Source organism: Hevea brasiliensis, chromosome 6 (assembly GCF_030052815.1).
Source record: "Hevea brasiliensis isolate MT/VB/25A 57/8 chromosome 6, ASM3005281v1, whole genome shotgun sequence".
Taxonomy (NCBI): Eukaryota; Viridiplantae; Streptophyta; class Magnoliopsida; order Malpighiales; family Euphorbiaceae; genus Hevea; species Hevea brasiliensis.
Genome location: NC_079498.1, coordinates 3090439 through 3107441, shown reverse-complemented (window position 1 = coordinate 3107441; position 17003 = coordinate 3090439). Strand labels below are relative to the sequence as shown.

Here is a 17003-nt window from a genome sequence, read left to right as displayed (position 1 = left end):
ATATATAAAAAATATTTTCATAAAAAAATATAAAAATATTTTTTATTATAATATCAAATTAGTAATATATATTTATATATTTTCATATTTTAATAAAACTATTAAAGTTTAGAATATAAAAATAATATTTTTTTAAGTTATTTAAAAAAAAGACTTAATTTGATAAATATTTTACATTAACTTATTTTTATGGGTATTTTAATCATTAAAAAATATAAAAAAATATTTTTTTAAAAATATTTATAAAAATGGAAAAATACAATCACTGGTTACTACAAAATTACTTAAATAAAAAAAAACTACAAAATTACTATTACAAAAGTTTACTCAAATGGACTAACATGAAAATATATAATTAAAATATAATATTTTATAATATAAATTTATTAAAAATTATAAAATATATAAATTAATTAATATATATTTCATTTACATGTATATAATTGACTTAAAACTTGTTTATATTCAGTCTCAATTCAACTTCTTTTAAAATCAAATATTCTCTATATTTGTTTTATAATTTATAAAAAATTAAATTTTATAAGTTTGTAATTGTTGTTTTTAATAATATTTTTTCTAATAATTAGATAATAAATTTTAAAAAATAAATCTTATCACTACACCCAATTCATCACAAATTTAATTTTGAATATATACACACTAAACGAAGTTGATTTAAAGTTTGCCCCAATTCAAAGCTCAATTATAGCATCAACTTAGGTTAAAAATTATTAACAAAACTCATTTTAATCTAAATTATTATAAAATTATAAAAATTTTGAGTCTAATAATTTAGATTTCATTTTTTTTATAATTTAATGATTAAATTTTTTTATAATATATTAAATGAATTGATTAATTTTGTCCTCTATATTTTTTTCTTTTAAAAAAACTTTAAAATTAAAAATTATAATTAATAGTATCATAGCGACATTAGCTTATTTTTTAATTTTTTATATTTTGAAAATTTTAAAGGAGATGAAGTTGATATATTTTTATTATTATTTATGATGTTAAAACTCATAATTAATTTTTATTAAATTTTTTTTTTAATCTTTAAAAAAAAAAATTCAAGCACTAATCGAGTGAGCGCACCCACAAACGTATTCTGGAACTCTCAACGGTTCTACGAACTCTAAAGAATCTTCTGGAAGCCAATCTGTCTCAATAAAACTAAACCCTAATGCCCTCTGTTAGGGTTTAGAACTTGCCTACTCTCCTAATCCGCACGCTCACCATCAACGAGCTTAAACCACAGAAACCCTACTTTCTGTGCGTGATTCTGGAAATGGCAACTTCTAATGCTGTCTCCTCAGCTTCCATTCTTTGCTCTCCCAAACAGGTACTGCTGGGTTGGTGTGATTTGAGTTTCCTGAATGTTTGCCTGGAAAATTGGAGAAAATTTTGATAGTTGTTGGTTGGGTTTTCTTTTCTGGTGATAATCGGAGAATTTTATCACTTAAACGAAGAAAACTAAGGGGAAAATGTAAAGGGTCTTATGGGTTTTCACTTCTGTTTTGATGTGTTTGTAATTATATGGCCATTAACTTGCAGGGGAGCTTGAGGAGGAGAGTGAATCACCAGCAGAATCAAAGGCTGAATTGTGGGCAATCAGTCAGAAGATTTACAGTGCGAGCTAATGCCAAAGATATTGCCTTTGACCAGAACTCGAGGACTGCACTTCAGTCTGGCATTGATAAGCTTGCAGATGCTGTTGGGCTTACTCTTGGTCCTAGAGGTAACTTCTTTGCCTAGTATCACGACTGGAATTGTCTTGCTTAGAGCTCAAATTGTCCTAAGAGATGTAGAAACGTCTGGACTTGGACACACTAATGAAATTATATGATAAGTTAAAATTTTTGGTTTTTTTGAACTGCAATTATTAAGTAGAACGCAAATTACGATATATAAATTTGAGGTAAAATGGCAGATAAAGAGCAAATTCGTTTATAGGAGTAGCATGTTTGTTTTCAACGAAAATGCAGATTTGAAAATGTTTTCATTGAGAACCTTTCAAGGTGTGCAATTTAGTTGAGCAAATGTCATTTTGCAAATTGCAAGTTAATCCTGCTTGATTGTTGTTTTGCCACATCTTAGGAGACTGGCTGGTTGAAATTTGTTGCATGTAGTTGTTGATAGTTATCAATTTTATTTTATTTTATTTTGCTTTTTTTTTTCTTGCAGGGAGAAATGTTGTCTTGGATGAGTTTGGAAGTCCAAAAGTAGTCAATGATGGAGTAACAATTGCTCGAGCTATTGATTTACCTGATCCCATGGAGAATGCTGGTGCAGCTCTGATAAGGGAGGTAAGACCTTTTTTTAACAGAATCCTTCCCCTAACTCACTTCATAGTTTACTCATTTCCATATCATTTATTGTCATCTTTTCTGATAATGAATTTATATGCTGTATGAGTTTGGAATTATTACACTGATCTGTGTTGGATTTGTGGGATGAAGGTTGCAAGTAAAACTAATGACTCTGCTGGTGATGGAACAACAACTGCATCAGTCCTTGCACGGGAAATAATCAAACTAGGGCTTTTAAGTGTCACCTCCGGTGCCAACCCAGTCTCAATAAAAAGGGGGATTGATAAAACTGTACAGGGCCTGATAGAAGAGCTAGAAAAAAAGGCTAGGCCTGTTAAAGGTCGTGATGACATCAAAGGTACTTCTCGTGCTCTCTTCCAATTACATCCGAAACACCTATTATTTTTCACTTCATTGCTTTATAATTTGAATTGGATTATGCCTTCAGCTGTCGCATCCATTTCTGCTGGAAATGATGAGCTTATTGGGACAATGGTTGCTGATGCAATTGACAAGGTTGGGCCTGATGGTGTTTTGTCAATTGAGTCATCATCCTCATTTGAGACAACAGTTGAAGTTGAGGAAGGAATGGAGGTGTGTTTATTCTCCCTCCCTCCACCTTTCTCCCTCTTTGGTCCATGATAATTCTTGTTATTGGTGTCTAAAAAATTATACTTGTTTCTTGTGGATTGCAGATGGACAGAGGTTATATTTCCCCTCAATTTGTAACAAATCCTGAAAAGCTAATTTGTGAATTTGAGAATGCAAGAGTGTTGATTACGGATCAAAAGATATCGGCAATCAAAGACATAATTCCCCTGCTAGAGAAGACCACTCAATTGAGAGCACCTTTGCTTATAATTGCTGAGGATGTCACTGGGGAGGCTTTGGCTACCCTTGTTGTAAACAAGCTGCGGGGTATCCTTAATGTTGCTGCCATCAAAGCTCCTGGATTTGGTGAGCGGAGAAAAGCTATGCTTCAAGACATTGCCATTCTAACAGGTATGTTTTGCTGCACTCAATGTTAAGGATGTTGCTATCAAAGCCCTTGAGTTTAGTGCTACGTTTTGTCAAATGCATTTCGAGCATCTAAATTTTGCTAGAAGTAGGCAGTACAAGAATGGTTTGCATATGGCATTTGGAAAGTGTTATAAAGACATTAATTGTTCATTATCTATTTCCTTTTAGGTGCATTATTAATGAATTACTTATATATTTATGTTATTGGTTGTTGCTGATCTTCAATTGGGTTTTCCTAAATTTTAGGAGCTGAGTTCCAAGCCAGTGATCTGGGTTTGCTTATTGAGAACACGTCAGTTGAGCAGCTTGGTTTGGCCAGGAAAGTGACCATAACCAAGGACTCCACCACCATCATTGCAGATGTTGCATCTAAGGATGAGTTACAAGCTAGAATTGCACAGTTGAAAAAGGAGTTGTCTGAGACAGATTCTGTTTATGACTCACAGAAGCTAGCTGAGAGAATTGCGAAATTGTCTGGTGGTGTTGCTGTTATCAAAGTGGGGGCTGCAACAGAGACTGAGCTTGAAGACCGTAAACTCCGAATTGAGGATGCCAAGAATGCAACATTTGCTGCAATAGAGGAGGGTATTGTGCCTGGTGGTGGTACTGCATTGGTTCATCTCTCAAATCATGTTCCTGCAATTAAGGACAAGATTGAAGATGCAGAGGAGCGTTTAGGTGCTGATATTGTGCAGAAGGTAATGGTTGATTATTTTTAGATGCATGTCTGATAGTGAAATTATGTTTATAACATTCTTAAGGAAATCTAGTTGCGACAGACATGGTAGGCCAAAACTGAGAGCTCATGGATGCTGCTCTTACAGGATTAGGAGCGGGGGTATACATAGTTTGTCTGTACTGACTTGATGTGTTTGCATGTAGGCACTGGTAGCACCAGCATCATTAATAGCTCAAAATGCTGGAATTGAAGGTGAGGTGGTTGTGGAGAAGATAAAGGTTAGCGAATGGGAGATTGGTTATAATGCCATGACAGACAAGTATGAGAACTTGGTGGAGGCTGGAGTTATTGACCCAGCTAAGGTGACAAGATGTGCTCTGCAGAATGCAGCATCAGTTGCTGGGATGGTCCTGACCACTCAGGCAATTGTGGTGGAAAAGCCTAAGCCTAAGTCACCAGCACCTGCTGCTCCTCAAGGTCTAACAGTGTGATCACAGGAAATTTTAGCACTAGTTAGGATTTTCAAGTTGATGTCTGAGTGTTTTGTGTTGGTGAGTGACGATTAACAACGCCGGATCTCCATGCCCCTTTTTGGACAGATTGATATGTTATTGATAAATTGCATTAATGTCCCATCTTTGAAGTGTGCAGGGATTCATAATGTTGTTTTCTTTTCTGATGTACTATTGTTTCACTCTTTGGGAAAATATGAATTGGAAATTACAACGATGCAGAATTCAGAACTAAATCTTCAACTGGCAAGCATTTTTAATCTTTGAACTCTCTTTGGTTGAATTCTCTAGCATTTTATAGCTCCCAACAGCCTGATACCGTGAGTATTTGAAGAAAGATTTGATTTCTCTGTAGTGTTGTGGATTCTTATACTTCATTCAGCTTTGAGCTAAATAATAATAAGCTTGTTATCATTACAAGAGGTTAGAGTTGGTTAATTTTTTTCTCTGAAGACAAAGTCTCATTGATAGAAGGGGTTTAATACCCGAACCACACAAGATCCACGGCCCATTAATTCAAAAAGGTCTGGGCTAACTTTTGGATGAAGAAGATTAGTCCAACACACAGTTTACGATTGCCCCTTCTCAACCCGCCAATTGGAGGGACAACAATGGCCTCTGGCATTGAAGTAAGACTCAAAGCTTCCTAAAAATCTAAAAATCTAAACTTAGACGCACAGCCTCAAAGAGCAACTCAGAAACATTATCCTTATGAGTTACGGCAAGGGTCGAAGACCAGAGCTTCCATTGGTTTTTTGTCTTCAAGTGTCAAGAACTTGCAAATCAAAGCTGCATGAAAGGACTCCAAAAATAGTCTCTCACATAATATTATTTTGCACCCTCTCGTAGAGCCAGCAGCCACAACCTCTCCAAACTCAGAGAAACACCATAGCAAGTCACCTAAATCAAGTACTCTCTCCAGTTAACAAGCAAGCCTATATGCAACATCATATATATACTCTCTTCACTTTTGGGTTGGATATATATATATATATATATATATATATATATATATCCAACCCAAAAGTGAAGAGAGTAAATCTATGTCAAGTAAGGATGTCCTCTCCTACCTGAAAGGAATAGGGGAAAGCCATCAGAGGCCATGGGAGAAGCTCCTAACAGCAAAAAAGCACAATGAAACTAAAAAAGGAGAGAGAGAGAGAGAGAGAGAGAGAGTACTTCCATTTTGGTCAATTCAAACATGAACATTAGTTAAACACTTTATCATATTAATGCATCGTAGTAGTTTATTTTAAAATTAAAAATTTATAAATAAAATATATATTAGTAATATATTATAAAAGTTTATTTCTTTAAAATGCATTACGCATACTACAATGCATTTATTGATTAAATTGATAATTGGAAAATTGCTACTTCCAAGTCAGTGATGCAAGGAGACATATGTAGAAAGACTTGGGCCTAATACAATTTGAGAGTTTTCAATAGTTTTTCTAGGTTGGCCCATCATGATAAACGAATGGTGTTAGCAAAGGTCCAAAGCAAAAAAATTGCCACGTAAAAATAAAACTAAAATTAAATAGATAAAACTAAATTAACAAAAGCACAAAGTATATATATTTTTTTATGTTTCACAGTATCCCATCAAGACTAATCATGTTCGGGTCGAGTCGGTTCACTAAGGGCTCTCTTGATGGGTATTTTCTTTATTCGCGAACATAAAACACTCGACTTCGTTTAAGGGATAAAAGTGTTATACCACTCAAATTAAACACTTATAGAGAACACAAAGTATATAGCAAATTAAAAATTAATATATTTTGAGAATAGATAACATTTAAAAAAAAAAAACATTAAAAGCAAAATCGTAATCTAGGAAGATGTTCATAAAGCTATGAAAAGTTAGGGGGAAAAAAAAGATGAATTATGAATGGAGGTGTAGAAGGACAAGCATTGAAAATGTTGAAAGGGTGAAGTGGGGGAGTGACCTCCCCATTGAAAATGTGAATTATTTGAGTGCCCATTCCATTATATGAATGACAAGTGAGTAATGATACCCCTTTTTATTTATTTTCATTTGTAGATAAAGGTGGAATACTAACAATTTTGATTCCATATTAATAGTTGAGTTTTTCCTAGAGAAATATTTTTGTAATTAATTGGAAGTAAAACAACATGAAAAGTTTCCTCTAAATCTTTAATGTATGAATTTTTATTTGATAAAATTAATATACATATAATAATTTTATTATAATTATTAATTATGATGAGACTTATATATATGAAACTCATCACAATTAACGGTAGGGCTGAACAGAATTCGGTTCAAACTAAAAAATCGAACTGAACCGAGTCAATTCGGTTCAATCGGTTCGATTTTAAAATTCAATCAGTTCGGTTCGGTTTTAAATTATAAAAATTTCTGTTATTTCGGTTCGATTCGGTTTTGAAGAGAAAAAATTGATTAAATCGAACCGAACCGAATAGTGATTTATATAGTCAAATTAAACTAAATCGAACTAAATCGATTTTTGAATTGATTTATTTTTTATGAAAATTTTATGAATTATATTTAATTTTATATATATTAATTGTTTAATTTCATTGATTAATGGTTATTAGGTTCAAACCAAAGTTAAAATTAAACCAAATAACTTGAAAATCAAGTCTAAATTAAAAAATCAATAAAAAATCAAATCGATCGGTTTAAACCGAACTGAACCGAACTGAAATAGAGCGGGTCGGTTCGATTCAATTTTTCACCCATTTCGGTTCGGTTCGGTTTCTAAAATTTACGGTTCGGTTCGGTTCGATTTAAACTGAATGCTCACCCCTAATTAACGGTTATAATAAAACTGATGTAAATATATTATTTTCATTATATAATTTTTATTAATGAACCATATGAAATTTTGAGGCCAATGGGGACAATGCTATATGTGCTAGGATTGGAACCTAATTAAAAAACTAATTCTGAAATTTGAGAGGGCCTAAAGAAAAGATTACAATTAAATAGGTTGAAAAAGAAAGAGATTTTATATATATTTTTGGGTGGTGGTAGCTCTTGATCATAATAATATGCTACTTCAAGCATCTTTCCTTATAATCACTCAATGTGTAGTGACAATATATTGCTCTATATACATACATAGTTGCTTTTTCTACATTTTTTAAAGAATAATATGGTAATATATGGAAAGTATGAAGCTTAATTATTGTATTTTTTTATATATATAATTCTAATCATGTATGAAATTCAATAAATTTATTCTAATAAAATTGAATGATAAAAAAAAAAATTGTATCATCAACCCCAATTAATTCTTAATTTAGAATTTAGGACTTAGTTTTTGTTTTGTGTTGTGTTGACATAAGTCAATTAGGCACTAAAGTCATAGGCAATTGACATGCCCATCTTGCTACGGTATCCTATGTGACATTTCCCGTCAATTGAGGGTAGTCCATATTGTGGTGGGGTAGGAAAAATCTTAATATGTACAGAGAAGCTTCCGAATCAATTTAAATCTAAATTAATTAATAATTAATTTAAAAGATTAATAAAATTTATTTTATATTTTGTTAAAGAGGATTCAAAGTACTCACGTATGGATGATGAGTTTATTGATTTAAATGTGAGATTATAAATATAATTATAAAAAAGACTAAATAAATTTTTGAGCTAAATAAATTTAAAATTAAGTTTTAGGCAAAATAAATCGTTATACTTTATAATCAATGTGAAATAAGTTTTTACTTAATAAAATATTATTTTTTTAATAATAAAAAATTATTTTCCCATTTTAAATATTAAATTATTTATTATTTTTAATTAAAGTAAAATTTATAGAAATTAAACAACATGTTGAAAAATATTATTTAATATTAAAATTATTATTTTAATATTTTATTATTAAAAACAGAGAAAATAATATTTTATTATGAGAAAAATAATACTTTATTACGTGAGTACTTATTTAGCCTTAATTAGAAAATATATAAACTTATTTAGTCCAAAACATAGTTTTAAATTTATTTGACTCTCAATTAAAAATACAACGACTTATTTGATCTTTTTTAAAATATAATTCAATACAACGACTTATTTGATCTTTTTTAAAATATAATTCAATGTGAAATTAAAAAAGGGAATGAAATTTTTTTTCAAATTATAATTCAATGTGAAATTAAGAAAAAGAATGAATGATATGAGGCTTGAAAATCTTGAGAGAATGGTTTGTGAAAGCTCATAAAGGTCATGGATGATGGTCCCCTTATTGATTCAATGTTTCTTTATCAGTATGTTCATTTTTCTTTTTTATGAGGACAAAGCATGTTTTCTGGGGTATTATGGTGTAGCGACTTTGACGTTAGTTAGCTTAGCTGCATTAAAGACCCAAATGAAGGGTGAAAGTGACCTAACATATTTCTCTTTCTAGAAGGTTATATATTATCCAAGTTTTGTGTTAAGCCCTGAAAAAAAGTTTCAGATTGATTTAGAGCTCGTTTGGCATTGATATTAATATTAAAATTGTTATCGATAAAATTATTTTTTAAAATATATTAATTAAATAATATTAAAAAATAATTAAAAATTAAATTTAATTAATTTCAATTATAAAAATAATAAAATTATTTTTTTAAATTATATTTTTTAATAGTATTTAAAAGTATGCTTTTATTTAAAAAAATAATTTTAACTTTCAAAATTAATACCAAACAAGCTATTAATATTATTTTTGAAGTTGGTATAGAAAAAAAAAAGGTTAAAGAACATTAAAACTTAATTTAAAAAAATAAATTTGATATGTTTTAACTTAAAAATAATAAAATAATTTTTTAAAATTGTTTTTTTAATAACATATAAAATAATAATTTTTAAAAAAATATATTTTTTGATATTTAAAACCCATTTCTAAACAGACACTTTATCATAAAAAAAAGTTTCATAAACACTTCAATTTGAAATAAATTATATATAAGAAAAAGAATTAAACTGAATTCATACATAATCAGATTACTTTTATTTTCATTTATATTTTTTTAAATAAATATTTTTTAAGTTAAAATAATTAAATTATTTTACTTATTTATGCTGTCAAATATAAAAACTAAAAGAAAAAAAAAAGAAAATTAATTAAATTAAATTCTTATAAATTTATAGTTTCCAAACATGTAGTAGTTTTTTAGATGAAAATTTTTCAATTGAGTTCTTACAAATTTTCAAAAATGTTGGTAAATTTTGAGGGGAAGAAAAATTTATCATTAATGAAAATTAAGTTCAAGCAATCAATAATTAAGAAAACATTAAAATTAATAATTTATAAATTATATTGCATTCAACATGAAAAGTAATTATTTCCATTAATTCAATTTAAACAGTACTCCAATACGATCATCTTATTTTAGATTCAATAATGACACAATCGTAATAACCATAGACTACATAATAAACTAAGTAATTACTTCCCTTTTTTACTATATATATATATAATATTTGAATATATAGATTAATCTTTGAATATATTTAAACAGTTAAATAAATATGCTTAAATTTAAGATCTTTTCACTTCATATAATTAAAAAAAAAAATTTGATTAAAATATTCTCTGAATGACTCTAATATGATTATATTGACAAAGTGATAAATTTGACATAAATTAAAATTAATGATTATAATGAAATTTGACATAAAATTAAAATAAATGATTATAATGAATGTTTTAATTAAAATATTCAATTTTATTAAAATACTCATAAATTTTCAGGGTAAGAAAGGAAAAAATGTAGTGGAGGGTGGAGCACGGCCTCCATCTCCGCCGCTAACCAAAATAAAAAAAGTAATAATTTTTTTTTGTCTTTTCCTTCCATGATAAGAAGGATGATTATAAAATGATCACTACCAATTGGAATTTCTTGCTTTTCTTGAAAAGAATATATAGAAAGAAATAGAGAAGAAAGCCGCAAATGAAGTAATGATTCCTGGTTTTTTATGCTTTCCCAACCGTCCATGTAAAGTAAAGCAAAATCATGAGATAAATTTCAATAATTATTTTTAAATTTATATAATTATAATATTATAATTATTTAATTTTAAAATATAGTATAAAATTTTTTTAATTTTTAATTTATATATAATAAATTTTATTTAATTTTTAATAACTAATTTTTAATTAGAAATTGATATAAATAGTTTTAATGTGATATTTAATTAATATTTTTTTCTCATTTCTTTAAGTAAAGTATAAAATTATTCTCTTTATATAAAAGATATTAAATGAATTAATTCACACATGACTTGAGAGGAGAAAAAAATACTGATTAAGTGTCACATTAAAACTATTCAGTTCAGTGTTTAACTAGAAAATCGGTGATTAAATGTTAAAGAAATTTTACTGTATAAAATTTAAAGATTTAATGAATTTTACGTTATATTTTTAAGTTGAAGTGTTTATGGTGTTACAATTATATAAGTTCAGGGATGATTATTAAAATTTATCCTAAAATCTTGCGGGGCTTATCCTATATATTTTTAGAAATTTTTATTAAAATTTTATTTTTTATAAAGTAAATTTTTATAAATTAACTATTTTAAAAATTTTACTATAATGGAAATCGTCCATTATATATTTTTTTATTATTTTACTCTTAAAAGGGGCATAAGGTCCATTACAATGACATGTTTACTAATCTTAGAATTATTCTTTTATTCTTAATACCATTCTCAACATATCTACTAGCCCTTCTTCTTTTTGACATGTTTACTATGACATTGGGTGATTTTCCTTGAATCTATAACTCACCAATAAGGTATGTTTGGATAGTGACAATTGAGAAGTGAAAAGAGGAACTAAGGATATTTGGTGTCTTTTTAAGTTTTATTTATAATAATAATAATAATAATAATAATAATAATAATTATTATTATTATTATTATTATTATGACAATCATAAAAAAATTATTCAACAAATTTGTTTTATTATTATCATTATAATTATTACTAATTCAATGTAAATTTTATTATTATTTTTATATACATGAATAAAACTTAATTAATTTACCCTCTCTTTTAAATATATATTGCAAAGAATAATTCTGTAGCTTCATTTCTTTTGAAAATTTATTGGCTTCACTTGGAAAAAAAATATTTGCAAGAAAATAATTCAATCCAATAATTATATTATTTTTCATGATTTCTATTTTTCTAAATTAAAAAGAATTGATTCTTCGTCTATTATGCTTTTAAACATAATAATTAATAAAAAATATAGTTAGGAATTTATTCTCCTTCCTTCTTTATGATTTAAAGAAATTAAAAGAAATAATGTGTTGAAAATAATGATTTCTTTCTTTTTTTTATTTGTTTTCTTAATGGTGTTTTTTCCTCCATTAAAATAAATTTAATTTATAAATAAAAGGGATAAAATTAAAAAAATTATATTTATAATAATTTATTTCTCCTTTTTATCCTTTTTCCTTAATGGTGTTTTTCTGTCCAAAATCATTTTAATTTATAAGTAAACAAGAGATAAAATAAATAATGTGTACCTATGCATAGAGAGCTCATTATAGTTAATTTTGAAATAATTAAAATTTAGAAGAAAAATTAATTCTAAAATTGTAATATTTTAAAAAATGAATTAAGGAAAAAAATTAAAATTATAATATTTAAATACTTAAATATATAAAATAAATTATTATTTTTAATAAAAAACAATAATGTATTATTATCGAGCAAATTATAAAATTCATAACGACAAGAAAATATTTTCGTCCTCATGCACAATATCAAATCAAAATAAAGGTAGGAAAAAATTAATTAACTGCAGCGTTGAAAACATTTTCCATTCCTACAAAAAGAGAAATTATATAATATATTGGTAATTTTATATGAAATAATAAATAAATAAAAATTATATGAATAAGTATATGCGAGTCTCATAATATTCAAGTTTTTTAATATGTCCAAGATAATAATTTTTTATTAAATAATAATTATCTATTATGTTTAAATATTATTTTTTAATTAATTTATTATTTCATGTATTAATCTTATATAAAATAGTAAGATATTATAAAATTACAGTAAGTTATTTAATTTAACCCTTAATTTTAATTTAACTTATTTTTTTATTTTTTATCTAAATTAATTTAAAATTTTCAATTTAAGTTTAATTTAGCTTAAAAATTAAATTTTTTAAGTTAAATTTCTTAATTTTTTAATTTGAATAAAAATTTAAAATGCATAATATTTTAATTTTGAGACTGAATTTCTTTTTTTTTATTTAAATTTAAAAATAAAAAAGCTTATTGTCTTAAGTTTTTTATTAAATTATTTAAATTAAAAATTTTAAATTAAATTAATTAAAAATTAAAAATAATTAAATTAAACTTTTTCTATATAAACACACACATAAATTAATAATAAAAATAAAAATTACTTTTAAAATTATAATAATTTTAATAAAATTTTTATTTTCATATAACTCACAATCTATAATCAAATGTGAGATCTCAATGACCAACTTTGAGCCAATCACTCCGACCAAAAGCTACCTTTGGCTCCAAAGCCATGTCCAATGGCTTTTACCCTTTTACTTTTCAAATTTGAGGAAAACCGTTTGGGTGTAGCGGATTCCATTTCCATACTCCGCAGGATTCACGTTTACACGTGGGATGTTCATCGTTCGTGCTGGTTATCCACATGCACATGGTTCTAAAACCTTCCTTTATATATATATATATATATATATATATATATATATATTTGTGCCCTTATTTCCACCTCTAATTACGTTTCTTGCCATCGATGCCCCATATCTAGATTATTTGGCATATTTATTTACCTTTTTAATTCTATATTTGAATTTGAAAATTCAAATTATATGATTTTTTTGTCTCATTAATTAATTTTAAAAATACATAATTATTATAATTCAACAATTAAACAATCACAATGTAATACTAAAGATCAAGTGTTAAAATTTCTTTTCCTTTTATTATTTTATTATATAATATATATTGCAATTTGATGTAGCGAATTAAAAAGAAATTAATAGAAAAGTTTATAATCATGATCAATTTATATTTTTTTTAATTAATAATATTTATTCATTTTAATAAAAAAATATATTTAGAAAAGTTTTAAGTATACTTTGGGTCTTTGACTCTATGCATTAACAATGACATATTTCAATTAATTGCAAATAAATCAACTAAGTTGACTCCAAATATCAAGTGGTTATTAACTATTGATGTTTACTTTTCTTACATTAACAAATTCATGAATTCATAATGAGAAATGACAATGGAGTGAGTAAGGGGCAGAGATCGCTTTTCTTATTCCTATCTCACAAGAATTTAGAGTTAGAACGAAGACTTTTTGATTGAAAAGTGGAGTATGATTAGAAAAAATTAATCAAATTTAGAACGAGTCAAATGGGGTTCGAGAATTTTTATCATCCTTGATTCATAGTGATAAATCTCAATGTGATATGAAATATGTTACGAATTAATTAATTAATAGGAAATATAAATTTTGAATTTATTTATATTAAAAATAGTAAAATTTAATTTTAAATAATTTATTTATTGTGTAATTTTTTTTTCTTAAAAATAGACTCTTTTTTTTTTAATAAATCAAACAGTTAAAAGAACTAATAATCATCACCTATGGCTTAAAAATGATCGGGTAAAGTTGTCAACTTCAAAAGCCTGAAAATGAGCATGGGAAGTTTTCCCAGAGCTTGAACGATTCAAATTCTTTTGACAAATTCAAACGCCTTTTGTTGACATATATATATTTGCTTGTATATGTGGGGGAGGGGAAGTTTGAAATTGAGTCTCTCATATTAGGTACGATAGCTAAGTACATTTCATTATTATTATTTTTGAATTTTTTTATGAAAAATCACTTAATATTTTTACCTTTTAATTGCATTTCACAAAAAATTAAAGCATGTGGCATTAACTAACTATAAAGATTAAATAGTTACATTTTTATAAAACTTCAAAGAATATCACATATATAATTGTCATTATGCTATGTCCACTGTTGTCCTTTTATTAATATTATTACCATTGACGCAAAAAAATAATTTTACTGTAGATCTTTATTTCAAATTAGCTTTTGATATGAAATGATAAATTAATAATTAAATTAATTATAAAAAAATCACTAGTTATTTGTTTTTTTTGGAAATCTACTATTAAATAGTTATTATTTCAGGGTACCCATTTTTGTAAATGTATTTATATTCTATTGATTTGCCATTCTATGTACATTATCCTATATAGAATGGAATATCAGGGATAATATGGAAAGGGGGAAAGAAATAAAACATATTTGTTTTATATTCATTTAACATCATTTAACTCTTATTTCGTTCTATTGATCCTTAACCTTGAATTGGAATCACTAATTCCAATCTAAAATTGCTTACTGGTCACCCTACGTGATGTTGAAGGAAATGTTTACTAATTCTAACTATTACTATTCTTGGTGAGCGATATGTAAATTTTACTATCATCTTTCAAAGAGATTAATGGTATATCCTAATTCTAAATTGGAGAATCTCTTTTCAACTCAACTCAACTCAACTAAGTTTTTATTTTAAAAATTTAAGATCGGCTATATGGATTCGCTTTCTCCACTCTAAACGATTTTGGGTTAAATCCTCTGAAATGTATAATACTTCTAGGTTATGTTGTACTACTCTCTTTCAAGTTAATTTAGGTCTACCTCTTTTTTTTTTTCTATTCTCTAACCTAACGTGCTCTACTTGTCTAACTAGAACCTCCATATGTCTACGCTTCACATGACCAAACCACCTCAATCTCCCTTCTCTCAACTTATCCTCAATTGGCACCACTCCTACCTTTTCTCTAATACTCTCATTACGGACTTTATCTAGTATAGTATGGCCACTCATCCACCTTAACATTATCATCTCTGCAACTCTTATCTTAGACGCATATGACTCATTCAGTGCCCAATACTCACTACCATATAACATAGCCGGTCGTATAGCTGTACGGTAAAATTTTTCTTTCAACTTATTAGGAATCTTGCGATCACATAATACTCCCGTGGCACGTATTCACTTCAACCATCCGGCTTTAATCCTATAACTAACATCCTCTTCACATCCCCCATCTACTTAAAGGACTGATCCGAGATATTTAAAGTGATTACTTTGGGACAGTACCACTTCATTCAAACTAACTCATTCTCTATCACCAGTTTGGCATTCACTGAACTTGCAATGCATGTATTATGTCTTCGTTCTACTTAACTTAAAGCCCTTTGACTCTAGAGTACTTCTCCAAAGTTCTAGCTTTCTATTGACTCCTTCTCGTGTATCATCTATCAGAACAATATCATCCGCAACATCATGCACCAATGAATACTCTCTTGCATATGTTTTGTCAATTCATCTAAAACTAATATAAAAATGTAAGGGATTATAGCTGATCATTGGTATAATCCAATTGAGATCGAAAAATCTCTCGTGTCCCCTCCCACTGTGCACACAATAGTACTTGCTCCTTCATACATATATTTCAATATTTGTATGTACCTAATAGATACCCTCTTTTATTCTAACACACTCCATAAGACTTTTCACTTAAACTTTTTATAATCAAATTCATATATTTATTAGATGCTGATTGTAAGAATACCCTCATAATCAACAAAATAAAATGCAAACTCATTTACCAATAGCTTTATATATATATAATGATTTGATCTTTGAGATTTGAGCAAATATGATAATAACTTCTTACATTCCAATGGATGAATAGTAAATGTCAATCTTTTTCACCCACCAACACGAAAAAAAATAAAATCCCCTAACTAATACTAATAAATAAATAAATAAAAATATCTTAATTATTTTATATAAATATTGCATATAGAAATTAAAAATAAATATATTTTTAAGTAAAAATTGATGAAGGAAAATGAATTAATCAAATATTTTAATTTTGATTTAGCTAAATTTAATCTAACCACTAATTTGATTAAATTTAATTAATTTTTTTCCTTTAAAATTAAATATATTTAATTTTATTAAATTTTAAATAAAATTGAATCCATAATCAACATTTGCCCCCAAAAAAAATAAAAAAAAAACCCACTTCTCTTCAACCATACTTCAAGCACATGACTAATAAGTTGCAACCCTATTTCTATATAATATTAAAAATAAATAAAATTCAACAATTTCTCAACAAATTAATCATCAAATTTTAATATCATAAATTATCTTATATTTGTTCCCCATTTGACCACTATAAAACGACACACATATTTTTCATTATTTTTTTAATTGAGAAATTTGATAACTGAATTTTACTATATATTACATTTAATCCATAAATTTTAAAAAATTAATTATTTAATTCCTGAGTTTTACACTATATTATATTTTAGTCCATAAATTTTGAGAAATGAATTATTTACTCCCTTTGATTTTAATATATAAAACAATTTAGTTTATGTAATTTTAATGTTTATAATA

General features: G+C 26.8%; 1 protein-coding gene across 1 annotated transcript; it reads left to right on the top strand.

Annotated features, from left to right (window-relative positions):
- The first annotated feature begins 1159 nt into the window (after positions 1-1159).
- Positions 1160-4756, top strand: LOC110661886 (ruBisCO large subunit-binding protein subunit alpha). The gene is made up of 8 exons (XM_021820701.2): positions 1160-1342; positions 1555-1738; positions 2185-2306; positions 2460-2667; positions 2758-2903; positions 3005-3311; positions 3576-4027; positions 4212-4756. Exons 1-8 carry the CDS (start codon positions 1289-1291, stop codon positions 4497-4499), a joined length of 1761 nt encoding a protein of 586 aa, XP_021676393.2. The 5' UTR covers positions 1160-1288; the 3' UTR covers positions 4500-4756.
- Positions 4757-17003: the final 12247 nt, after the last annotated feature.